The sequence below is a fragment of the Notolepis coatsorum genome, assembly GCF_963971535.1.
Source record: "Notolepis coatsorum genome assembly, chromosome: 1".
NCBI classification, from domain to species: Eukaryota; Metazoa; Chordata; class Actinopteri; order Aulopiformes; family Paralepididae; genus Notolepis; species Notolepis coatsorum.
Genome location: NC_140165.1, coordinates 6843309 through 6869542, shown reverse-complemented (window position 1 = coordinate 6869542; position 26234 = coordinate 6843309). Strand labels below are relative to the sequence as shown.

Genomic DNA, 26234 nt, shown 5'->3' with positions numbered 1-26234 from the left:
TGTGTGTGTGTGTGTGTCTGTGCGATCAGGAAATAAGAGATTTGATTTTTCAGCCCGCTTATATAGCGTGCATAAGTACACATATACTATCGATAATCTAGCGTTTATTTGAAAACGATTCATTATAGGCAGAAAAATTACAACGTTTTTTGTGTATTCCAGAATATTCCAGTAAAGCGCGTTTATCACAGAATCTTTATATTTTCCTGAAACGTTCAAAAAACGAGTTTTTCAAAATGGTATAAAACGGAAATGAACCGATTAAAAAACAATCCGTTTCTACAATGTTGACTGCAAACAAGTCATTGATAAGCGACGGCCAGATTAGACACATAGCCATAATTTAAGACATAGTTTATGTGTTTGCAAATATGAGAGCTCTATCATTGAAGTGGGTGGTGGCATTCAACGGGGGTAAGGCACTGAAAAAAAAGGCACTGAAAAAAAAGAGTTCGTTGGATTTACTTGATTTTAATGTGTACATTGGTTCCACATGATCAGAATATGTCCAACTGACATACTTTTCCTCGTTCTCCTTACTAACTTATTGCTTGTGAACCCAACATATTGCATTCACATTAAGATTACTTAAAATAAACATGTTGATTCAACATATTTGTCGTTACAGTAAACACAATTTAATTGTGTAATGTTAACATATTTTAATGATGTTCAACACTAACTCCAACTTGATTTCTTAATGTAAATCTAACATGATTTGTTCAAAACCCAACTTGATTTCTTAATGTAAATCTAACTTGATTTGTTCAAAACACAACTTGATTTCTTAATGTAAATCTAACTTGATTTGTTCAAAACACAACTTGATTTCTTAATGTAAATCTAACTTGATTTGTTCAAGTTAACACAACTTGATTTCTTAAAGTGAATCTAACTTGATTTGTTCAAGTTCATACAATCTTACATGTTTTGGCATTGAAAAAAAAGGCAAAGAGTCAGAGTTATGTACCAAAAATGTTTAACATTTTATTGACCATGAGGTAGGTGAACAACAGCAGTGGCTATATATAGTCAATATATAATAATAGATAGTCAATGTTTCTAAAACTGTTTGGGACAGTTGACTATCAAAGTTGAAATACAAAATACAACAAGTAAACCCTGCATCGACAGCATATAAATACTGCTGGGAATGTAACAGAAACTATCAAGTAGGTCCAAGCTTAAGAGTCAGAGTTATGTACCAAATTTTTTTAACATTTTATTGACCATGAGGTAGGTGAACAACAGCAGTGGCTATATATAGTCAATATATAATAATAGTTCTGTATCGTTAGTGGCTTAGCTTGGCTTCGCCTTCTGCACTATCTCGCGTACGTGCACGCGTACTGAATAAACCACAAATGTACCTCTAATACCAGTATTAGTCTGACCACACCCCTCATCAGCTTACCTTCATAAGCAGGTGTGTGGTCACCTGCTCTCCTCCTTCTCGCTTTCACCACAAGGAAGAGGTGCCTCGGTAGATCCCCACACTTGACACCATGATGGAAGAAATTGGATTAGGAACAGCTTGGGAAACAAGGATACGTTGACATCATATCTTTATTTTCTCTCTCACTATTTTCGAGAAAATACGGCGATATTGTCTTCGTACTGGAGTGTCTAGAAGATGATGATCATTCTACAAACCCTCCACCGGTTTTCGTATTGGGAGCACGCCGCTGCATGCTTCTCAACTGCAGTTCCTTGCTGTGTTTGTTGGGGTGAAACCTGTCAGGCCACAGCTGAACTGTCGGACATGCCGCTGTTGTGAGGAGCGGTGCGTTCCAGGTTGGGTGAGTAGTGTTTGCTGGCGGGCTCCACTTGTCTGTTAGTGCTATGGGGGCTACTAGACAAAGTTTATGGAAACCGGCCCCAGGCTAGGGTCCTTTGTTTAGCCGTCTAGGCGACAGAAGGCCTTGGTCTGGCGACCATTATAGTTTTAACTAGTGGGCCGCGACCATTGACACTGGTGATCCCTGTGTGTTCTGGACGAGTGGATTCTCTCTGTCACCGTGTTAAGACCCCATCTTTCATATCCAAATGAGAGTATTCCTTCACGAGGGGATATGTGCATGTAATGTGCGATAGCGGCAGATTCATGTTCAAAGTCGGCTATACAGGCCAGTTGGTACTGTGCTGATTCCGCCGGACGTGTTAATGTCACCGTTGTGAAGCGGTGTTGACGTCTTGTTTTCTCTTTTCTCTTAAAAAGTGAGGAGGGTTCAGAACGGCGGCCTGTCTGGGTGAGTGTTATGTCATTGTTTACATGTTCATAGCTTACGGTTAGCCGGTCGGTGGCCTGGCGCGGGGAAGCTTAGGCTTCTCGCGCGCCGCCGGGAGCTCGCTCCTGATCGCGTGCGTCGTAGATCGGCGTCTCGCGAGCGGAAGCGATAGCACCAGAACGGTTGGAGCAGCCGTTAGCTTGATGCTATTCTGTTGAACGTGCTTTGATTTTTAACATGTTTTACACTCTTGACCACGACGTCATCTTTGACAGGGGATGTTCGTCAACCCTGCCTGAGCCTAGACGGGGATTGCGTCAACAAAGAGGGCTGTGTTCTACGGTGGCTTATGACTGCACTTCGCTGATCTGCGTTCCGGGCAGGTACGGGGTTGGCCAGACCCTCATAACACGTCTTCTGGTTTTACCTTGCTAAATGTATTGTGAATGACGGTGTTTTTTCCCAAAACGTGTGTTGTTGCAATGCATTTGAGATACGTTGCGGGTTGTGTGTGAGCTGTTTTTGTCACTGGCAGTAGCTTCTCCGTGCAGGTCGTGATGTATTGATCTGGTTGTTGTGTGAGAAACATCATGGTGTTTATGTGTACCGTGTACTCACTACTAAGGCAACTAACCTATGAAGCTATGCTTGGTGACGAGTGAGTAAAAGAATGTTCTTTCTCAGACTGTAATGACAATGGACAGTGAGTTCACACATTAACAGGTTTTCCTGTTTTAACTGGCCGTGTTGAGGGTAAAATAGGAGGATTGTGTTTTTCCCCCCCCGGTTCCCTGGGGACTTTATCACCTCCTATCAGACATGTTGTGCATTAATTGTGTCTTTTGTGTGGTAGGGATACGATGTAACTCTCAGCTTGATTGCTGAGGTTGTGCTAAATCTGCTGGAGAAACTTATTTCCTAAAGGGAAATTGGTTTGGTTGCTGTCGTGTGCTTAGCAAGGCCTGTGGTCGATACTAATCAAGAATGATGTATTCTCTCATTGTGATGATGATGGGTTGTGTGTGTCATGTGACCTACAACTGGGTTGTACTGGCCACAGAAGCACATGTGTATGTTGGACCGGGGTTCTTAGAGCCCTCTCTATTCTGTGTTTTTCCTTAGTAAAAATCAGATAGCAGGTTAGCTCGTGTGCTGTGTGGAGCTGTGGAACGCTTCATAGAGCTGACTATGACTGTGTCATATTCTCTTTTTGTCGTTACGTCGTATCATGGGTGTGGGGTCGTAAAGGGGTGAACTGGTAACCTTTCCTCTCCCCATTGTTCTGTCGGTCAGGGGTACACCCCCTGTCCTTCAAGGTTCCCGTCACGTGGCGGTTCGGCACGTTACGGGGGGGGGAGGGAGTTCCTGGTCCCACGGCCTGGTATATTGGGCGTGTGCACCGCAGGAATTCCCCCGCCATAGAGTACGTCACCGTGCGCGTCTCTGTTGGTAGGACTTCCGTGTGCTGTTCAGGTCCATGTGATGGATCTGTTTTCAGGGGGGGTGGTCAGGGCTCCTCCTCACCAAGCGCCTACTCAGGCCTTCTGTGAGTTCGGACTCCTTCTTCCATGTGATCCATGTGAGGAAGCCTCCATCAGAGTACAGAGCCTTCCTCCTCAGATTGTCAAAGTGAGTGGACCCTCTAGAAGGGTCCTTTTCTATTGTATGTATATTCGATTCAATTCGTTTATTGAGTGTGTATGGGTTCGGTGCCTCTTCCCCGGAGGCCCTAAAACCAGTTTTTTACATGGCTCAAGGTGCAATATATTCTTTTCAATCTGTACAGCTCGCGTGGGAAGTCTCTCTGGGGATCCCCGTCTCTTTCCTATGGGAGGGTGGTGGGATGTAAAAATGTGAACATTTTTTACCCCGGCTGTGTAGACTGGGATACATACTGTTGATGCTTCCTTCTTTCTATTCCAGAAGTGTTGGAGTTAGGGAGTGTCACACCCCTCTTGTCGTTCCCCTGGGCGCCTTGGGGATTCAATGGCAGGTCTAAATAGCCTGTTCATTGATGGGGGTGTGTCCCGACGCACGTATAGTGCTAGCTCGCTGTAAACAGGCGATTGACTGGCACGCCTTAGTTGCTTGTGGTTGAAACAGCGTTTTTATAAAGCAACTGAGATGGGGGTTTTTCCTCTTCCGGCGACCACATCCCATGACCTGGGTGGGTTGTCGACGGATCCTCGTTCATGTCTGGGGGATGATGACGGGATGGATCTGAACATATGTAGTGGGGTCTCACGCCCTTGGGGTGGGCCACCAGGCGCGGTTCGTCCCGACGTCTGGGTGGCGCCTTCTTTTCATGTTAAGATCAACACGCATATCTGCCCTTTTCCTGGGGCATGTCGGCGTGGTTAGGGCACGGGACTGGTTCTGGTCACGCTGGTCCAGATCAGTTGAACCCGTTGTCCGCCGGGGATGCAGATCTGCTGTTCTGGTACCCTGAGGGACTTGGGCTTTTTTCAGGGGGAAAAATGCCAGGTCGGTCTGGGTGTCACAGGGTTAAGCGCTATGGAGACCCTGGTTGGGTATGTTTTTACTCAGCACTGTCGTCATGGCTTACAGCCATGCCATTCTGTACGCGCTCGATCTCGTCGGATCTCGGCCGCTACACAGGTTGGTCCTGGTTAGTACTTGGTTGGGAGACCGCCGGGGAATACCAGGTACGGTGTGCTTAGGGGCTGGTTCTCCATTGTTTTTCGCTCCTCTCTCACGCATGGCGAAGAGGGGCCTGTGGGGGTGGTTTTTTGACCTCCTCTGGTGACCCTGTGCTTCCCGTACCGCCAGGCCCGGTCCGAAGTGATGTTTGCGACCCGTAGGCCTGGGTTAACCCTTTTTGGAAACTGAAACACTTGTACTGCGGTATAGCCGGTGTATACCCGCAGGTGTGTTTTGGAGTTTTTTCTTGAGGGGTTATAGGAACAACCACCGCATTGGGTAACACCGAGGTGGTTGGTTCCCTGGTGTGTTGGAGCAGTGTCAACTCCCGGGTTCACCGGTTGAGGGTGCCCCTGCACGTTCATGACGTCTGCCAATCGTGTCAGCCTTCTCTGCCTCGACCCCTCTGGGTGGGGGTTGTTAAATGGAGGCTTGGTCATGCAACACCGCCAGCTTACGCTCCTTCCGCCGGGGCGGCTGTGTTCAGCTGTCCCCTCTGGCGCCTGTCTCGTCCGCAGTCTCCAGGCTAGGGTTAACAGCCTGTTGCCTGGTTTTTCCCCGGTGCGCTGCCTGCTTCCGTTGGTTAACCTTTTTTGTGTGCTTACGGCCATGCTGACTGCCTATTCTGCAGGGTCAGTGTGCCAGGCGGTGTACTATTGGGGGGACGGGGCCCGCTCGGCTTGCTGGCCTGGTTGGTTCCGCCTGGGAATACCAGGTGCAGTAACTGAGGGGCCTTTGTCCGAATACGCTGGCGATGTGGGGGGCGGGGCACTACGTGCCCACCTGGTGGGGTCTTGATGCTGGCATCATGGACTTCTCCGGGCCCCCATTCCAGGGAGTCCAGTCCTTTTGGTGGGTCTGGGTCTTCCTTCGTGCTCCGCTGCTACGGCCTTGCCACGGGGTTGGGTTTGCCCTTGACCCCGTGATTCTGGGGGCAGTAACGAGGTTGTTCCTCCGTTCGTTCCCGGGTGGCATGCGGGTTGTGCGTGTGTGTAGTCGTGGGTCAAGCCACGGTCTGCTCACCCTGTGCGTTGAGTTGCTTGAGTGCCTCTTCGCACGGTCGGGTCCGTCGCCCTCCCGTGACGTCCCTAATAGGGGGGCTACCCTCCATTAGGGGGGGTCGGGGGGGCTCGGCCCTCCCTGTTCTGATGGTTTTGGGGGGCTGTCAGCGGGGTGTATTTGTCAGCCAAGTGGCTCCGCTTGGCCTCCCTTGTGCAGAAGGCGAAGCCAAGCTAAGCCACTAACGATACAGAACGTTAGGTTATGACTATAACCAAGTTCTGTTAGTTAGGGGCGATGCTTGGCTTCGGACGGCCGCTGCAGCCCTTGACCTCACCTTGTGGTGAAAGCTTGGGAAGGAGGAGAGCAGGTGACCACACACCTGCTTATGAAGGTAAGCTGATGAGGGGTGTGGTCAGACTAATACTGGTATTAGAGGTACATTTGTGGTTTATTCAGTACGCGTGCACGTACGCGAGATAGTGCAGAAGGCGAAGCCAAGCATCGCCCCTAACTAACAGAACTTGGTTATAGTCATAACCTAACGATAGTCAATGTTTCTAAAACTGTTCGGGACAGTTGACTATCAAAGTTGAAATACAAAATACAACAAGTAAACCCTGCATCGACAGCATATAAATACTGCTGGGAATGTAACAGAAACTATCAAGTAGGTCCAAGCTTAAGAGTCAGAGTTATGTACCAAAAATGTTTAACATTTTATTGACCATGAGGTAGGTGAACAACAGCAGTGGCTATATATAGTCAATATATAATAATAGATAGTCAATGTTTCTAAAACTGTTCGGGACAGTTGACTATCAAAGTTGAAATACAAAATACAACAAGTAAACCCTGCATCGACAGCATATAAATACTGCTGGGAATGTAACAGAAACTATCAAGTAGGTCCAAGCTTTTGCATCACTACGATTAAGGCATCACAACACATTAAAACACATTTTGCTGGTTAGTGTTTGTCCTTGTATTTAAAGATATATCCATTAATTATGAATTGATAGCACTAGTACATTTCCATAATGTTTTGAATTGTTAGTGTTTTAATTCTCTTTTAATTTAGTTGTTTAAGAACTCCTGGTAAGTTAGTGTGATAGAAATGTGTTTGTATTTTGCGTGTATGTGTCTTGGTGTGATCAAAATGTGTGCGTATGTTGCATGTATGTGTCTTGGTGTTATACAAATGTGTGTGTATGTTATGTGTCTTGGTGTGTTTGAAGCTCTGCAATGTAGTTTTGGGAACAAAAACATGACCTGTAGTATAATGTTTCAGTGGTTCTCTATAAAGTGCATATGCTCACTGTAAAAGGCAAATACAAAATACTGTGAACTGTTACCACAAACAAATGAAAATAAGGGAAAAGAAACTACTGTTGATATACATCTGGTGTAAGATTAAGTAATGGATGAAGAGAAATACAAAATACAACAAGTAAACCCTGCATCGACAGCATATAGTCAATGTTTCTAAAACTGTTCGGGACAGTTGACTATCAAAGTTGAAATACAAAATACAACAACTAAACCCTGCATCGACAGCATATAAATACTGCTGGGAATGTAACAGAAACTATCAAGTAGGTCCAAGCTTTTGCATCATTACGATTAAGGCATCATAACACATTAAAACACATTTTGCTGGTTAGTGTTTGTCCTTGTATTTAAAGATATATCCATTAATTATGAATTGATAGCACTAGTACATTTCCATAATGTTTTGAATTGGTTAGTGCAGTAGATATTTCTATTATAATTATAGATCAGAGCTTTAATAATGTAACTAATGGACTTGATTTGTCACTCATGTGCTCAGTGATGCACAGTGATCAGACTATATATGCATCACTGTGCCTCACTGCATCACTGAGCACAGAGTGACGGTTACCATCTTCCTGGACTTTTACTTTTAAAACAACATTGTCAATATTACACTTATAAACTTAATGTAGATCTCTATTTTTTACTGTATTTATATTAGCATGTACATACATTACATAGGAAATGTGAATCCCGAACCGTATTTTATTTTATTCTTTATTCTTAGGCAATTTTTTGTTCTTATTTGTGATTTGCTTTGTCTACCTAAATGTTTACTGTGAACAATTTGTAGTGCCAAATTTCCCTCGGGATGATTAAAGTATTTCTATTCTATTCTATTTATCTTACAGGGTTAGGTGCTGGGAATGTAACAGAAACTATCAAGTAGGTCCAAGCTTTTGCATCACTACAGATTAAGGCATTCTTTAACAGCATAAACAGGATTTAAACGGCAAATACAAAATACTGTGAACTGTTACCACAAACAAATGAAAATAAGGAAAAAAAACTACTGTTGATACACATCTGGTGTAAGATTAAGTAATGGATGAAGAGAAATACAAAATACAACAAGTAACTTGAACTTACTTGAACAACAAGTAAACCCTGCATCGACAGCATAGGTAAATACTTCACCTACAAACATAATACTGTTCTGACAGCACAACAGTATTGGTGTAATGAAGAGATTTGCTGAAAAATAGAAAAACTTTAAGTGCGTATGTTTATAAAAAGCAATGAAATAAATTATGTAATAACAACAGACGGCGAGGTGGTGCAGGTTTGATTGAGACATTTTGATAGCAGGTGATCTTAAAGGAAAACTCAAACATTTTGGGAAATTAGCTTATTTAACATCTTCCCTCGAGTTAGACAAGAAGATATATACTTTTTTCGTCTCTCTGCATGCATTGGGCTTAGGGAACGCCTGGACCGTTAGCCTAGCTTAGCTTCATCACTGGAAGTGGGGCAGACATCTAGCCTAGTTCACTACAGTCAGGAAATATACTCCAAATACAATCAAAATACAACTCCCAAACGTTCCTGTAAACATGTTGTGACCTGTGTATTTACCACGTCTCCCAGTCACACAAGTCTCCCAGTCACACAAGTCTCCCAGTCACACAAGTCTCCCAGTCACACAAGTCTCCAAGTCACACAAGTCACACGAGTCTCCCAGTCACACAAGTCTCCAAGTCGCACAAGTCACACGAGTCTCCAAGTCACACAAGTCACACAAGTCTCCAAGTCGCACAAGTCACATGAGTCTCCAAGTCACACAAGTTTCCAAGTCACACAAGTCTCCAAGTCACACAAGTCTCCCAGTCACACAAGTCTCCAAGTCACACAAGTCACATGAGTCTCCCAGTCACACAAGTCTCCAAGTCGCACAAGTCACATGAGTCTCCAAGTCACACAAGTCTCCAAGTCACACAAGTCTCCCAGTCACACAAGTCTCCAAGTCACACAAGTCACACGAGTCTCCCAGTTACACAAGTCTCCAAGTCACACAAGTCACACGAGTCTCCAAGTCACACAAGTCACACAAGTCTCCTATTCACACAAGTCTCCAAGTCACACAAGTCTCCCAGTCACACAAGTCTCCAAGTCACACAAGTCACACGAGTCTCCTATTCACACAAGTCTCCAAGTCACACAAGTCTCCCAGTCACACGAGTCTCCAAGTCACACAAGTCACACGAGTCTCCCAGTCACACAAGTCTTCAAGTCACACAAGTCTCCCAGTCACACGAGTCTCCAAGTCACACAAGTCTCCCAGTCACACGAGTCTCCAAGTCACACAAGTCACACGAGTCTCCAAGTCACACAAGTCACACAAGTCTCCAATCACACAAGTCTCCCAGTCACACAAGTGACTGGGAGACTTGTGTGACTGGGAGACTCGTGTGACTGGGAGACGTGGTAAATACACAGGTCACAACATGTTTACAGGAACATTTGGGAGTTGTATTTGGAGTATATTTCCTGACTGTAGTGAACTAGGCTATGTCTGCCCCACTTCCAGTGATGAAGCTAAGCTAGGCTAACGGTCCAGGCGTTCTCTAAGCCCAATGCATGCAGAGAGACGAAAAAGGTATGTATCTTCTTGTCCAACTCCAGGGAAGATGTTGGAGTTTTACTTTAAGATGCCTCGGCGGCGCATAGAATAAGTGGGCCCAATGTCTATCACTGTCTGTCTGTCTCTGTTTGTTTCTCTCCGTCGGTCAACACGTTTTTAGCTAATTAACATTTTCAACATGCTTTCACTGAAAGAGCCTGTTTTTTAGAGCGAGTGCCTTGTTTGAAAGTTTACCTCCATCCAGTTCCATGAAAATCTTTTGGATTACCTCAAAGGTGTAGCGGAGCTGCGAAGGGTAGCTGAGGTTTAAGACATACATCAGTCCGAACAGCATTGCAACAGCTAATGCGCCATTATCCAGACCTTCCAATATCTTGGTGCCTTCGAGGATAATTCCTATGTTCTCTGGTTCGTCACTTGAAGCATGATCTTTAAGAACATAAATCCCCACAGTGGTGTCTTCAATGGCCTTGTTGATGACGTCTTCTTCCATGCCCTGTAGAAAACAGACAAAGGTTAAACAAAGGCAAACACCTTATATTGATTGATTGAAAACCTTTATTTATCCCTGAGGGGAGATTCAGATGTCCATTACAGCATAACAGCAATTTAAAAACAGTAAAAACAGTAAATACATAACATACACTTATTAGTATGTGTTAAAAACAAGATGGACAAATACATAGGGATAAAAAGAGCTAAAATAGGGCTAAAATAGAGCTATAAGTGGTGAAAAGAAAAATAAACAAGTCCAATCATGATGTTAAATAATTAAATTAAATTAATTGGTTACAGTCCACAACCCAGCTCCTCCAGTCCACAGCAGTTAGCCCGTGGTATGTCGGGGGGGGGGGGGGGGGGGGGGGGTAAGTCTGTGGCTAAATATGTCTCAGCCCTGACAAACAGACAGTGGCATCAATATAAACATAAAAGCTGCTGATGGAGACTCAGTGTTCAGGGTAACAGAGCATGAGGTGAGGCGGACCTTTAAAAAAGTGAATATCAGGAAGGCAGCAGGTCCGGACGGCATCCCCGGCCGCGTCCTAAAAGTCTGTGCCGACCAACTAGCCCCGGTATTCACTGACATATTTAACCTGTCCTTAGAACAGGCTGTCATCCCCACCTGCCTGAAGAAGTCCACTATTATCCCTGTACCCAAAAAATCCAAGCCTGCTTGCCTCAACGACTACCGCCCTGTAGCTCTCACCTCCATAGCCATGAAGTGCTTTGAGAAGCTAGTAAAGGGCTACATCTGCTCCTCCCTCCCCATCAACATGGACCCCCTGCAATTTGCATACCGCCCCAACAGGTCCACGGAGGACGCCATAGCCCATGTGCTGCACACAGCAGCATCACACCTGGACAAGAGGCAGGGGAACTATGTGAGAATGCTATTCATCGACTACAGCTCGGCATTCAATACCATAGTCCCCTCCATACTCATAGCCAAGCTCAGGGACCTGGGCTTGAACTATGACCTCTGCCAGTGGGTCTTGGACTTCCTGACTGGCAGACCCCAGGTGGTGAGAGCAGGCAACTGCACCTCCTCATCCATCACCCTCAACATAGGGGCCCCCCAGGGCTGTGTTCTGAGTCCCCTCCTCTACTCCCTGTACACACACGACTGTGTGGCTCAGCGGAGTAGCAATACAATCATCAAATTTGCTGACGACACAGTGGTGGTGGGCCTGATCTCTGCCAACGACGAGAGGGCCTACCTGGAAGAGGTCAAGGTCCTGGCGGGATGGTGCCAGGATAACAGCCTCTCCCTGAACGTCAGCAAAACAAAGGAGATGATTGTGGACTTCAGGAGGTCGGGGGTCAAGGACTACAGCCCCCTCAGCATCGACGGGGCACCGGTTGAGAGAGTCAACAGCTTTAAGTACCTCGGAGCCTACATATCCGAGGACTTGACATGGACCACACACATTGACAGTGTTGTGAAGAAGGCACGACAACGCCTCTACTTCCTCAGGCGCCTAAGGAAGTTCCAAGTCAGTCAGAAGATCCTTAAGAACTTCTACTCATGTACAATAGAGAGCATCTTGACTGGCAACATCACCTCCTGGTTTGGGAATAGCACTGCACAAGACCGAAGCAGACTACAAAGAGTGACACGTTCAGCCGAACGCACAATTGGAGGGGGGCTCCCCACCCTCCAGAACATTTACAACAAGCGTTGCAAGGGCAAGGCTAAGAGAATCATTAAAGACTCCAGTCACCCGAACAACTGCCTCTTTGAACTGCTGCGGTCAGGCAAGCGATACCGGAGTCTCAAGGCGAGCACAGAAAGACTCAGAAGAAGCTTCTATCCCCAGGCCATCAGACTGCTAAACGAACAATGAACACTACACAACAACAACCACCAAACGCACATAGCACACACATCCACACGCACACACTCACTTTAAACAGACACACTGTAGCACCCACTCCACACACTTTATAGCACACACCCACTTTAAACAAACACACTGTAGCACCCACTCCCCACACTTTATATTTATTGATGAAGGATTGCACTACAACTCGTACACCTTACTGTAAATTGTACCTAAATTGTACCTCATCCCATTTCTGCTTTGCACTATATAGTACTGTACATTAGTACACTGCATAGTATTGTATATTATATGGTAACTCAGAACATTGTACATATGTCTATACCGAACACTGTGACCTCATTTTCTTCTTCTAAATTACATGCTATACTATGTTATTTGATACTATCTTGTCTAGCACAGTCTCTGGAGCGTAACAGTAAGAAGCATTTCGTATGAAAGTATTCTGTACTTCTGTATGACAACTATTAAAGAAACTTGAAACTTGAAACTTGAAAGTGAAGATACTTTCTGTTACAATTAGTCATGGGTCAGACCTTACTCTGCATGGACTACAAGGCCAAATGAGAAAAGAAATAAGCACCGATTCATGTAGGCCTACATACCACATATTCTCGCACAAGGCTTTCTGGATCTTCACCCATGTAGATACACAGTCCCTTCAGGATACACTCACGTCCAGCATCCACGTCATCACACTGAAAGGAACATTTCTTGATTAGTGTCTTAATTCAGCCATTGTGCTTTATTTTAAAGTCAACTACTGGTTCAAACTGTTATATGACTACATATTTCTCTGAGAATATAACAGTAGGATTCCTACGATGGCACAAGCCTTGCTGTGAGTAGTGTTGCACGGTATACCAGTATTGAAAAATGTACTCGGGACTAGAGGTTTGAAAGCGGTACTATACCTAATTTTAGAGGAAAGGTTCAAACTGAGACAAAAAGATGCAAATAGTGAAATAGAAAAAGATGAAAAATAAAGCACTCATGGCCCCCTGTACAATTGTATTGCCCTCTTTACCAATCATTTGTGGTAACTAAATAATTCATTTCCATAGCCTTTCCTCCAATAAAAAAAATCTTAATTGCCCCAAAACAGCCATAATTCAAAACTTTGTAGGTTTTTCATAACAGTGGGACCAGTTAGCACTTACGTCAGCCATTTGTGCCATTTGCCTTTTGAGCTTTTCCCCTAGCTGTCCTCCCCTCTTTTGGAACAGCTTCGTCAGGTTGTCAGAGTGGAAATCAAGCTGAGACAGGAACTTGGACTGAAGTGGCATGGTGGTGATTCTCTTGAATTCAGCATTGATCTGAAGACAGGTAAAAAGCACAGGAATCGGAATAAAATGGTTAGAGGGTAGTTATATATACAGCCGATCAGGAAGGGGGAGATATAGCACAACGAAATATAAAATCATATTAGCAGTTTGACAATGGACCCAACACTTCCCTTGTAACGTTATCAACAGCAAATCCAAGATGAGATAAGCCATACATACCTCACTGACTTCAAAGAGAGCTGGCCACCTTGCCATGAAAGGCTCCACCATTGGTGCATCACGGACGACTTCAAGTCTTCTATGTGCGAAAGTCTTCTCCATCTTCAGTTTCACAACATCTCTGTTGTTCCTCTTCTTCACATCCAAGAGTAGATCTTTCTGCATGGCCTCCAGACTTTCCTCCGTTTCTGCTGATGGGTATGGTGGGCAGAAGTTAACCTCTGCTCTCTTGGCCTTTTTGACACCGAAGGCTGCACGCTTTCCTGTTGGTTTGTTTCTTAAAGAGTTCACCGTCACCTCTGGGCAGCCCAGATGTCTCAGCTCTCTGCGGTAGTTACCCAATTTATATTTTAAACTCATCTTCCATGCGCCATATCCAGTGCTGGACCCCTTCTCAGTTAAACATGGATGTGCCTTGATAAGACTCTTGGCTGTTTGTTCCATCTCCGTATCACTGACATCGACTTTATACAGAACAATTTCCTGCACTAAACCATCAAGGATGGCTGACTTCAACTTGGGATCAGGGGTAAGTACAGTGCCATTTTGACTATAAGCTAAATTTGCCTGCTCAAGTTTTATTTCAGCATCATAGGGGAACTTAGGCACGTGGAAAACAGCAGGCCAAGAGGACCGTGAGCTCCTAAACTCAATTGATGGCAGTACATCTGGATCCACAGATTCAGGCACTTGAGAAGAAGTAGGCCAAGAGGACGTTGTAGACCCACTCGATGACAGTATATCTGTATCCATAGATCCATCCGACGAGAGCAGAGAAGTATTTCCAGAGAAAGGATCGAGAGCTTGGGGGTTTAGGACTGGATAGAGAATAATGGGCCTTGACATATCAACAACTTTAAGAGTACCTTTGTCTTCTAGTTCTGAAATGGAGGTAAGGTTAAGGAAATCATTTCCAAACAAGGAGTCCTTAAATTGAAGTCTGAAGCTGCCCTGAAGTCCACACTGTTTCATCACTTCAATAAGAAGGCCATCAACGGATGCAGGGAATCCATGGGAGAGAGTCAATCTCTGAGAGCTGCCATCAGTCAAGATGATCTTAAGGATCACAGGAGTCGCCATCTTCAAAGTCTTTTACTCTGTAGAGACACAAAAAAAGTTATTAGACATCAGACATCCATACATTTCAGATTTCAAATTAAGTGGTAAAAGCCTACTTTTCAAGTATTGAGTACAGTAAGTTTGTGAATGGAAACCAGACCTCTCTCCACTAACGTGAGACTACCTTTTCCCCAATAACCCCCATTCCCCCCTGATAGCACACCTTTTATGACAGACAGTGAGTGACAAACAGACAGAGATAGACCGTGACAGAGAGTGAGTGACAGTGACAGAGAGTGAGTGACAGACAGACAGTGACGGTGACAGACAGACAGACCTTTTATTTCAATATGCCTTTTCAATGTCACCATGCGGGCTGATCCAATCTTGTAGTCAACCAGTGGATAAGTATCCAGGAGTTCACAGAGTGCCACAAAAGTGAATGTTCTTGTGGGTGCTGGGCTGAGTTCGAAGGCTCTATAATGCTCTCTGTACCAACCACAAAGCTCTTGGACAATGTAGAATACACTCTCTTGTAAAATGCAGATTTGATCAATTTCACTAAATTCAGGCAATCCCCCTTCTGCTCTGTGGGCCACTATCATTCCCTTCCTATAGGTTATGCCATTGGTTGTCACACACTGTGCAAGTTGAACCTCAGTCGTGTCAGGGAACTTTTGCCTGATGACTTGTGCTATTTCCTCTTTGAGTAAGTCTACTGGTAGAGTGGATACAGCTGAGACCTCTAGCTTAGGCTTGCTCAGACATGGAGAGCTCAGATGGTAAGCGATCATCATCTGATGCTTTGAGGCTAAAGAGAGGGGCACATTCTTGAAACAGCTTGTGTGTCTGATAACCTGTTTAAAAAAGCTATGCTTAGCCTCAAATCGCATTGTCCACTGTCCGACAAGTGGACCAAACAGCCTAAACATCTGGGGGTATTGCTCCAGATAATGGTGTTTTGGTAGCAGCCTGATGGCAGGGAACAACTCCTGGTATCTCTGCCTGTGCTCTAGGATTTTACTTTCTAAAAAAGCCAGCGAGTCATCACTATGTACAGGGGCAACTACAAGCTCAGTGATGTCCTTCAGATCCATAAGAACAAGCCATGCAGGCTCATCTTCAGGTACAAGTGAACCAACCAAAAAAGGTAAGAACCGGAGCAAACTCCAATTTTCATGAGCGTTTCCTCCCACTGTTTTTCAGCTGGAGAAACTTTGTGACACTACATGAGGTTTGTTTGTCCTGTCGGCCCATTTGTAGGGACACTTCAGAATGGCGCTGTTCAGATCAGCCAATGTGAAAAGCTTTCTGGATATAAGCACTCTTAAGCAATGAGCTAGCTCTGCAGGGATTATACCCTCCAAAAGGTCATGGGGCAAGATCAGGTGGATAGCCAAAGATGACGTGAAAATGAGAGACATTATTTGTGAAGACGCATTACCTTTTCACTCCACAACAAAATGTCCCTGTATCTTGGGCTTGTTTGACATGGGCCTGATGGAGCTCCTTGGTTCTCAGACTGAAAGCACCAGATGCAACGGAATGTTGCTGAATATCACTGCTCTTTCCTGTGCAAAATCTGCAGTAGTATTCCCCTGAAAAACTCTCCAAACATCCAGCGACACTGTGTGCTCCTAGGTTGTCAGCCACTACACTGAATATTGTACCTTTAACTGACTCACCCAACAGTGGGACATAAACACCCAGCTCCTCCAAAGTTTTCAGATCTTGTAGAAGCGGTTCAAAGATTTTGGCATAACCATAGATTTTAACATCATCGGTTTTGCACGAAACTGACAAGTAGATCGATGTTAACGAGGAATGAGAACCCGGAGGCAAGTTAGCCAACACCCAATAAACACCACAAAGCTTATGCTTCTTTCGCGAGGTGCCAAGGGGGTTACAGGTTTCAAAGTCATCCACATACAAATTTAGGATGATAGTTGGCTTTTCTCCAGTAAGGAAACTATTACCCTTAAATAGGGAACCATCTCTTGAGGACTTGTACTGATATGTGCCTTCCTGTCTTTGATGGCACTCAACAACGTTATCAATGATATCCCTTCGACCCAACAGTTGCTGCAGGGACTTCAATAATGGGACATATTGGAAACTGCGCTTGTTTTTACTATCTAGAATGTATTCCACTGGCTCTACAACACTGAAGTTCTCCTTGTAATACTGCTTACGCAGATGTGCTGTACTTAGGGGGCCACCTTTTTGTATGGACCTTTGCACAGGATTACCGGAATAAATTGCATTAACAGTTTCTCTAATTGTACATTCATCAACAGTGAGGTTTTTCTGATGAAAGATGTCACTCACAATGTCACAAGATAATGGAACAGGTGCAGAAGAAATCAAATGATGGAGTTCCCCTAAAAACACATCAAGAGCAGTGCTTGGTACATGGACCAAATGCTCCAACTTCAGCAAAGCAGCTGCAAATCCTTGCTCTATGACCTCCTGCAAGTCATCAGTATGAGAATGACTACTTGAAGGAATGGCAGTATCTGACTGCTCTACACACTCCTGACTATTTGCCTCCAATTCATTCAGAGATGCTATCGTAGTTACAATCACTCCAGGTTTAAAATCAACCAATGTGTGATGGCAGTGTTTTCTGTTTTTGTGTGACTTAAATGTGCCAGAAATGTTTGTTTTAAAGTCACAGCCTAAAAACATACAATCAACCGTCTCCCTTCTTTTGAGATGTGCATTTATATGACAAAAATAATCCTTCTCTGATGCTAAATCCCTGCAAGCACAAAGGCTGCAACTGAATATTGCCTTCTCTTTCCGAGTGACCCCAGTGGAATGGGTTTTATTGTGGTGGACAATAAGGGCATTCCACGTCTTAAATGTACATGGGCAGTGCAGGTACGTACATGGAAAGGGATAACTACTTCCAAATCGTGGATGCCTTAACCTGTAGTGATGCAAAAGCTTGAACCTACTTGATACAGTTTCTGTGCACCCCTTACATCTCCACATTCCCAGCACCTAACCCTGTAACATAAATCAAGGCCATCATTAGTTACATTATTAAAGCTCTGATCACTAGGCCTAATTATAATAAAAAGGTCTACTGCACTAACAATTCAAAACATTATGGAAATGTACTAATGCTATCAATTCATAAATAATGGAAATATCTTTAAATACAAGGACAAACACTAACCAGCTAAATGTGTTTTAATGTGTTATGATGCTGTTAAAGAATGCCTTAATAGTGATGCAAAAGCTTGGGACTTACTTGATAATTTCTGTTACGTTCCCAGCACCTGTAACATAAATCAAGACCATCATTAGTTACATTATTAAAGCTCTGGTCACTAGGCTTAATTATAATAAAAAGGTCTACTGCACTAACAATTCAAAACATTATGGAAATGTACTAGTGCTATCAATTCATAAATAATGGATATATCTTTAAATACAAGGACAAACACTAACCAGCTAAATGTGTTTTAATGTGTTATGATGCTGTTAAAGAATGCCTTAATAGTGATGCAAAAGCTTGGGACTTACTTGATAATTTCTGTTACATTCCCAGCACCTGTAACATAAATCAAGACCATCATTAGTTACATTATTAAAGCTCTGATCTCTAGGCCTAATTATAATAAAAAGGTCTACTGCACTAACAATTCAAAACATTATGGAAATGTACTAGTACTATCAATTCATAAATAATGGATATATCTTTAAATACAAGGACACACACTAACCAGCTAAATGTGTTTTAATGTGTTATGATGCTGTTAAAGAATGCCTTAATAGTGATGCAAAAGCTTGGGACCTACTTGATAATTTCTGTTACATTCCCAGCACCTGTAACATAAATCAAGACCATCATTAGTTACATTATTAAAGCTCTGATCTCTAGGCCTAATTATAATAAAAAGGTCTACTGCACTAACAATTCAAAACATTATGGAAATGTACTAGTGCTATCAATTCATAAATAATGGATATATCTTTAAATACAAGGACAAACACTAACCAGCTAAATGTGTTTTAATGTGTTATGATGCTGTTAAAGAATGCCTTAATAGTGATGCAAAAGCTTGGGACCTACTTGATAATTTCTGTTACATTCCCAGCACCTGTAACATAAATCAATACCATCATTAGTTACATTATTAAAGCTCTGATCTCTAGGCCTAATTATAATAAAAAGGTCTACTGCACTAACAATTCAAAACATTATGGAAATGTTCTAGTGCTATCAATTCATAAATAATGGATATAACTTTAAATACAAGGAGACAATTTGACCGTAGACACCATGAACCTGAAACAAACAATAATTTCACTGATCACTGCAGTGTTGAGCTTATTTCTATTCATCAATGGGACTTCATTTAGCTAGCTAGTAGTTAGACAATATAACACAGCTAAGTAACGTTAGGGCCCAGTCACACATTCACAAAATTATTGTGACCGGGCCCCTAATTAACCATAGCTAACGTTAGCTAGCTTAGAGCACTAACTAACATTAGCTAGCTTGTCTATAGCTAACGTTAGCTAGCTACCCAGCTATAAGCATACCTTAGGCTTAGAGGGACTAACTAACGTTAGCTAGCTTGTCTATAGCTAACGTTAGCTAGCTACCCAGCTATAAGCATACCTTAGACTTAGAGGGACTAACTAACGTTAGCTAGCTTGTCTATAGCTAACGTTAGCTAGCTACCCAGCTATAAGCATACCTTAGGCTTAGAGGGACTAACTAACGTTAGCTAGCTTGTCTATAGCTAACGTTAGCTAGCTTGTCTATTCTAGCTAACACAAGCTGTACGTTAGACAATATAACACAGTGAGCAAGTAACGTTAGGACCCCAGGTAGTCACACATTCACAAAATTATTGCGGGAAGAAATGCGCCTCCCATTCTATTTTTCGCACATGTGTGACCGGGCCCTAATTAACCATAGCTAACGTTAGCTAGCTACCCAGCTATAAGCATATAGAGGCACTAACTAACGTTAGCTAGCTTGTCTATAGCTAACGTTAGCTAGCTACCAAGCTATAATCATACCTTAGAGGTAGCTAACGTTAGCTAGCTTGTCTATAGCTAACGCGAGCTGCACATTTTATGCTGTGTAGCTAGCCAGTGGCTAACCCAACGCTTGTCTGATAGACAGACTAATAGAAGAAATGTCGCCCAGTGCCCACTTGAACACCAACATAAATCAATTTGATGAACTTACTTTCTTTTTTTTAAACTTAAATTTTTATTAACAATTTTTAGACAGACAGCACTTGCAAAAAATAAATAATAAAAAATAAAGAAACTAGCATCACAATAAAAACAAAAAGAAAAAACAGTGCACATAAATATTTGCATGGGTATCATGGTTAGTTGTCTGGTTCCCCTACTGTTGTTTTCTAGGTATTTGATACAAAGGCTGATTGTGTATCTCCCTTAAACAGGCATAAACAGGTAATTCCTACTCAAAGATGATAAATGCTGACTAAGGCTTGTATGTGTGATCTGGGTCCAGAGACCCTCCTTGAGCTTCTTTCTTCCTTTATCCTTCGTCCTTTTTTTTTTTTCCTCTTGTTTATTAACTTTCACTTTGCCTTTTGGTTCACCCATACACAAACCACATCATCCCTGAATATTTAATATCACACCGTTAAACAGACATAAATAATAAGGTATAAAAACATTCAGCAATTGTAATATCCCAAAAAACAAAATAGAAAATACTAACTAAAGCACAGGTGTGTGACATGGGTTCATAGACCCTCCTTGAACATCTTTCCTCCTTTACCCTTCGCCCTCTTGTGTTGCATTTGGTTCTTCCTCTGTGATGTCGTTCTCGTTCCTTTTATAATCCTCCCACTTTCCCCATCTTTCCCCAAATTTCTCTTCCTGTAACCTCAGCATGTGTGTTATCCTTTCCATATCCTGTATTTCTTCCACTATTCCTACCAATTTTGCTATTGTCGGTGGGTCTTCCTTGTACCACAGTCTCGTTATTGCTTTTCTGGCCGCTATCAACATTATCTTTATTAAATATTTGTCCCCCCCTTGTATTCCCTCGTGTGTCAGGTCTCCTAAGTAAAGCACCAGTCCTGTTTGTGGTAGCCCGTATCCTAATATTCTGATCATTGCTTCCCCTATCTCCTCCCAATACCCCTTCAGCTTCTGACATCCCCAGAATATGTGCGTGTGATTTGCCCCCTCCTTCCCACACATCCTCCAGCATGCTTTTTGTGTTGGTGCATATTTTCCCTTCAGCTCTGGGGTTATAAAGAATCTGATTATGTTTTTCCATCCAAATTCTTTCCATATTCTCGATCCTGTTGTTGAATGTTGTACCTCGCATATGTTCCCCCATTCCTTCCCTGTTATTCCTATCTCTAGTTCTCTCTCCCATTTCTCCCTTATATAATCGGTCGTGTGTCCCTTGCTGGTCATTATAGCCCGGTATATTGCTGATATTACTCTTCCTTGCCCCCCTTCGTATGCCCATACTATCATCTTTATTATTCCATTCTGTTCCTCGTCTTTGGCCCCCCTTATTTCTTTGTTGTAGTAGTCTCTAACCTGTAGATATCTGAAGTGGTCCCTGTTTTCTAGTCCAAATTTCTCCTTTAATTTTTGTAGTGTCTGCATTTCTCCCTTCTCTATCATTTTGCATATTGCTGTTGCCCCCCCCCCTCTCCCACCTTCTGAATCCATGGTCTAACCTCCCTGGTTTGAATCTCTTGTCATGTGCTACCCATCTCAGGACCCCTGACTGCTTCTCCAATTTGTGTGTTTTTACTACTCTGTTCCATATGGTCAAGGTGCATTTGGTGATTGGATCTAATAGTCCCTCTTTTTCTTTAAATAGTTCCCTATCCCCCACCAGAGCTTGTACCTTGTATCCCTCCCCTTCTTTTTCAATGTCTTTCCATCTTGCCTCATATCTGTCGTTACACCAGCACGTCACTGCTCTCAGTTGTGCTGCATAGTAATAATCTTGTAGGCTGGGTACTGCCATCCCTCCCTCTTCCTTTGGTAGTTGTAGTGTTTTATATCTGACCCGTGGTCTTCTCCCCACCCATATGAACCTCGATATCAGTCTGTCCCACTCCCTGAATTGATTCTGTGGTATTTGTATCGGTAGTGACTGGAATAGGTACAGTAACCTTGATAGTATGTTCATTTTAATGACCTCTATTCTTGAATTGAAGTCCAAGGGCATTACTGTCCATCTCTCTAGGTCTCTCTTTATGTTCTGATTTATCTGTGTATAATTCGCCTCAAACAGTTTCTCCACCCCTCTCGTGATGTTCACCCCTAAGTATTTAATCTTGTCCATGTCCCATCTTATCCCGTACTGTTCTCTAATTTCCGTCGTTGGAGAATAGTTCCATGCTAAGGTCTGTGTCTTTGTCACGTTTAGTTTGTATCCTGAGTAGTGGCCATATTCCTTCAGTAGATCCATCAGTGCCGGAAAGCTCTTTTCTGGTTGCCTCATGTATACTATCACGTCGTCTGCAAATAGGCCTAGTTTATATTCCGTTCCCTTTATCCTTACTCCCTTGATGTCCTCGGTCTGTCTGATCAGTTGTGCCAGTGGTTCTATGAAAACGGCGAAGAGCGTCGGTGAGAGACAACATCCCTGTCTGGTAGCCCTCTCTAATCTGATTCTATCCGTCAAGCTGCCATTCACCTTAACCCTCGCTGTCGGTTCTTGATATAGTGCCTTGATCATCTTCATCGCCCTCTCGTTCAGTCCAAACCTCATCAATGTTTTATATAAAAATGTCCAGCTCACACTGTCGAACGCTTTTTCTGCATCTAGGCTAATCAGTACCGCGCTACCCCCTTGTTTTTGTATCTCCTCTACTATGTGTAATGTCTTTCTCACGTTGTCCTGTGTCTGTCTCCCTTTAATAAATCCAGTTTGATCTTCATCTATAATGTCTGGCATAAACGTCTCAAATCTTTTTGATATTATCGATGTATACATCTTGTAATCTACGTTGAGTATGGACACAGGTCTGAAACTACTACATAATTCCCTATCCTTCCCTTCCTTCGGTATCGTGGTGATTATGGCTTCCTTCCACGAGGGGGGCATTTTCCCCTCTTCCATCGTGTGTCTGAACGCCGCCCCTAACATGGGTGCTAATTCAGTTCTAAATGTCTTGTAGAATTCCGATGGGAATCCGTCGCTCCCCGGAGACTTGTTGTTTTTAGCTCTACTAATTGCATCTTCCAGTTCTTGTTCCGTAATTATTTTATTTAATTCTTCATTCTGTTCTTTCCCTATCGATGGTAACTCTAGCTTCTCCAGATATGTTTCTATTTCCTCTTCTCCCGCTGCTTTTGGCTGTGTGTATAATTTCTCATAGTATTCTCTAAATGTCCTCTCTATTTCAGCTGGGTCCCTCAATATTTCATTAGTCTTTGTATCCCTTATTGTGTGTATCGTGTTCAACTTCTGTTGCGTTCTAATTCTCCTAGCCAACAGTCTGGTCGCTTTTGGTCCCCCTTCATAGTACGTTTGTTTCATGAACCTCGCTTTCTTTTCTATTTCCGTCAATAATTCCCTATTTATCCTGGCCTTTATTTCTTTGATTTCTCCGAGCGTTTCCTGTTCTTTTGATATCTGGTGTCTCCCCTCTAGCTTCTTCAGCTTCCCTATCAGATTGTGATATGTCACCGTTCGGGCCTTCTTCAGCATTGCTGTTTTTTCCATCAATTTCCCCCTTATCACTACCTTCAGTGTGTCCCATAGAATGTTCGGGTCTACCGCCCCGTTGTCATTTTCTTCCTTATATCTGGCTATCTCCTCCTTGATCTGACTCACCACCCCTTTGTTATTTAATATTCCTACATTTAGTCTCCAAATCGTGTTCCTCCGTCTCCCTTCTAGATCTACTGTCAGATATATGGCACTGTGATCCGATATGTCCGCTACTCCTATACTGCTCTCCCGTGCCCTGTAACTGTCCCCCGTCGTCATCAAAAAGTAGTCTATTCTCGCATATGTCACGTGTGGGTGTGAGTAATGTGTGTATTCCCTGTCCATGGCGTGCATCTCCCTCCAAACGTCTGTAATTCCCATTTCCGTCATCTGAATATTCATATATCTACTGATGGGCGCCCGTCCTTTTCTAGTACTCGTGGTGTCTAGGTCGTGATTCAGTACTACGTTAAAATCCCACGTACATATCAATATCCCTTCTAGTTCCAACACTATCATGTCAAAAATGGTCTCATATAAATCCCTCTCACTCTCTGGGGGTGCATAAACATTTACTAACGTAACCATTTGGCCCTCCATTTTCCCCTTCACCAGAACAAACCTTCCCTCCTTGTCTCTTACTTCCTTGATCAATTCAAATTTGACTGTGTTTTTGATTAACGTGATTACTCCTCTCCTCGGGTTTTGTTCAAAGGAACTATAGTATGCATTTTCATATCCAAATCTCTTCAGTTTCTCATGACCCTGTGCTACCAAATGTGTCTCCTGCAGAAAAATCACTTCCATCTCACTTTTTTTACATTTCAACATCACTTTGCCCCTTTTTATCGCATTATTCATTCCATTAACGTTTAACGACATCATTTTTATACCTTTAACCCTTGTCATCTTTCTTCTTCTTTCGTCTGTCAGTCCCCCCCATGTCACACTCATTCCCCCCTCCGGTTGGAGCCTCCGCTCTCTTCACCGAATACATATAGTGATTAACATAAATAAAAAACATAAACTTTACATAAAGTGCTCCCAAGGCGTTCGGGGGGTCCCTGTGTCCCCCCCTGTCCCCTGCTGGTGGGTGAGGGGTAATTGCCCTCCTAACGAGGGGCCCCCTCCTGATGGCTTGGGGGTTTGAAACCCTTGCCCCCAATCGCTCGTCATATTTGTCCAGCTTTCTTACTGTTTTTTTTTTGCTTTCGAGCTCCTGGTCAAAAGCGCTCTGTCCTTCCTTTTGATCAAAGACCCTCTTTTCTTGGTCCCTCTCAATGTGACTCATATGTTTCATTGTCCCTCCTTCCTCCCATATCCGTGTGCGGTGTCTCCCGTGTACCCCTTATTATTTTCTTTTCCTCTCCTCTATTTTCTATGTGATGTCCATTTATCCCCTTAATCCCTCCCAACTGTGTTACTCACAGCATGTGTCTATGTATCTGTTTCAGTATGTTCTGTGTCTCGCCTATCAAACCTAGTTATATTTCCATTTATTTCCTCCATCAGCTTGTGTATTATGTGTCCATGTATACGTTACGTTCATTTCTATATCCTGCCTCTACCTGGGAATGTGTGCTTATGCATATGTTATTTCAGTTTCTATACTTTGTCTCTATTTGAATAGTTTTTTCAATCTCTTGTGCGTGTACTCATCCGTTCGCCTCCTCCCGCCTCCTCTCCGTCTGGCCTCCTCATCCGTCTCCGTCCTCGCTCCGTCACGTTTCACCTCCGCCTTCTCCTCTCTCCTCCCTCCTGTTTCGGTCTCCCACTCTGATCCACCTGCGGGCTCCCTCCAATCTCTGATGCAGGCTCCGCGTCTGTTCCTCCCGCCTCCTTCCTTCTCCGTCCTCCGACATCCTCATCCCTCGCCGTCTCATCTCTCGCTCCGCTTCTCGTGCCGTCGCGTACATCGCCGCCCCTTCCTCCCAGTGAATCCTTAGCGAGGTCATGGGTGACTGGAATCTCATTCCGTTTTCTTTCAGGGTTTTCTTCAGTCCCGCGTAGGACCTGCGTGTTATCGCTACCGCTGTCGAGTAGTCGTGATCAAATGATAGTCTTTTCCCTTCGATTTCAATCTTCTTGGTCCACGCGGTTCTGAGTACCAATTCCTTAACCTCGAATCTCAGAAAGTTAATAATCACCGCCCTCGGAGGTCTGTCCGGTTGTGGTCTCGGAGCCAACGCCCTGTGGGCCCTCTGTATCTCCATTTTTTCCAGTCCCGTTTCCTTCATTTGTTCTTTGATAAGCTTTTCCACATATAGGGTCACCGATTCCCCTTCGACTCCTTCTTTCAGTCCCCATATTCTGATGTTATTTCTCCGTGACCTCCCCTCCATGTCCGACATCTTTGTCTCCATCTGTTCTTGTTTCTGAATCACACATGTTAATACCTCGTGTATCTCCGTGTTCCATTCCTCCGCGTGTGACGTCCTAGTCTGTAACTCGGTCACGTTTCTGTCCTGTTCCGCCATCTTCTCCTCCACCCTTTTGATTTCTGTATTCATTTCACCTCTGAAGTCCTCCTGTTCCTTCTTCAATTCCTCCCGTAGCTTCCCAATATCATTCCTTATCGTGTCCGTGTTCAGTTTTATCGCCGCTGTTATGTTCTCCAGTATCCCGGCCTGCATGATCACGGCCCCTCCTGGCATTCCCGTGTCTGCCTCAGCGGTACCTCCCCCTTCTTTCGCCTGGCTTTTCTCGGCTTCGCTTCGGGGATTCTGTTTCTTCAAATTCTCTCCTTCTCGTATGTTCTCCATTTCTATTTCCTTCACAATCGTTGTCTCTTCCTTACTTCTCGTGAGCATTTTCCTTTTTAATTACTTT

The 26234-nt window shown here is 43.7% G+C and overlaps 1 protein-coding gene across 1 annotated transcript in view; it reads left to right on the top strand.

The window, feature by feature from the left end:
- Positions 1–14153: 14153 nt before the first annotated feature.
- The window catches only part of LOC311242561 (uncharacterized protein), a gene marked incomplete at its 5' end in the record, with an annotated part of 65995 nt that continues 53914 nt past the window's right edge, over positions 14154–26234 (top strand). Inside the window, one exon of the mRNA XM_084331532.1 lies at positions 14154–14180. Within this exon, the coding sequence (XP_084187658.1) occupies positions 14154–14180 (27 nt within the window). The remainder of the gene's footprint in view (positions 14181–26234) is intronic.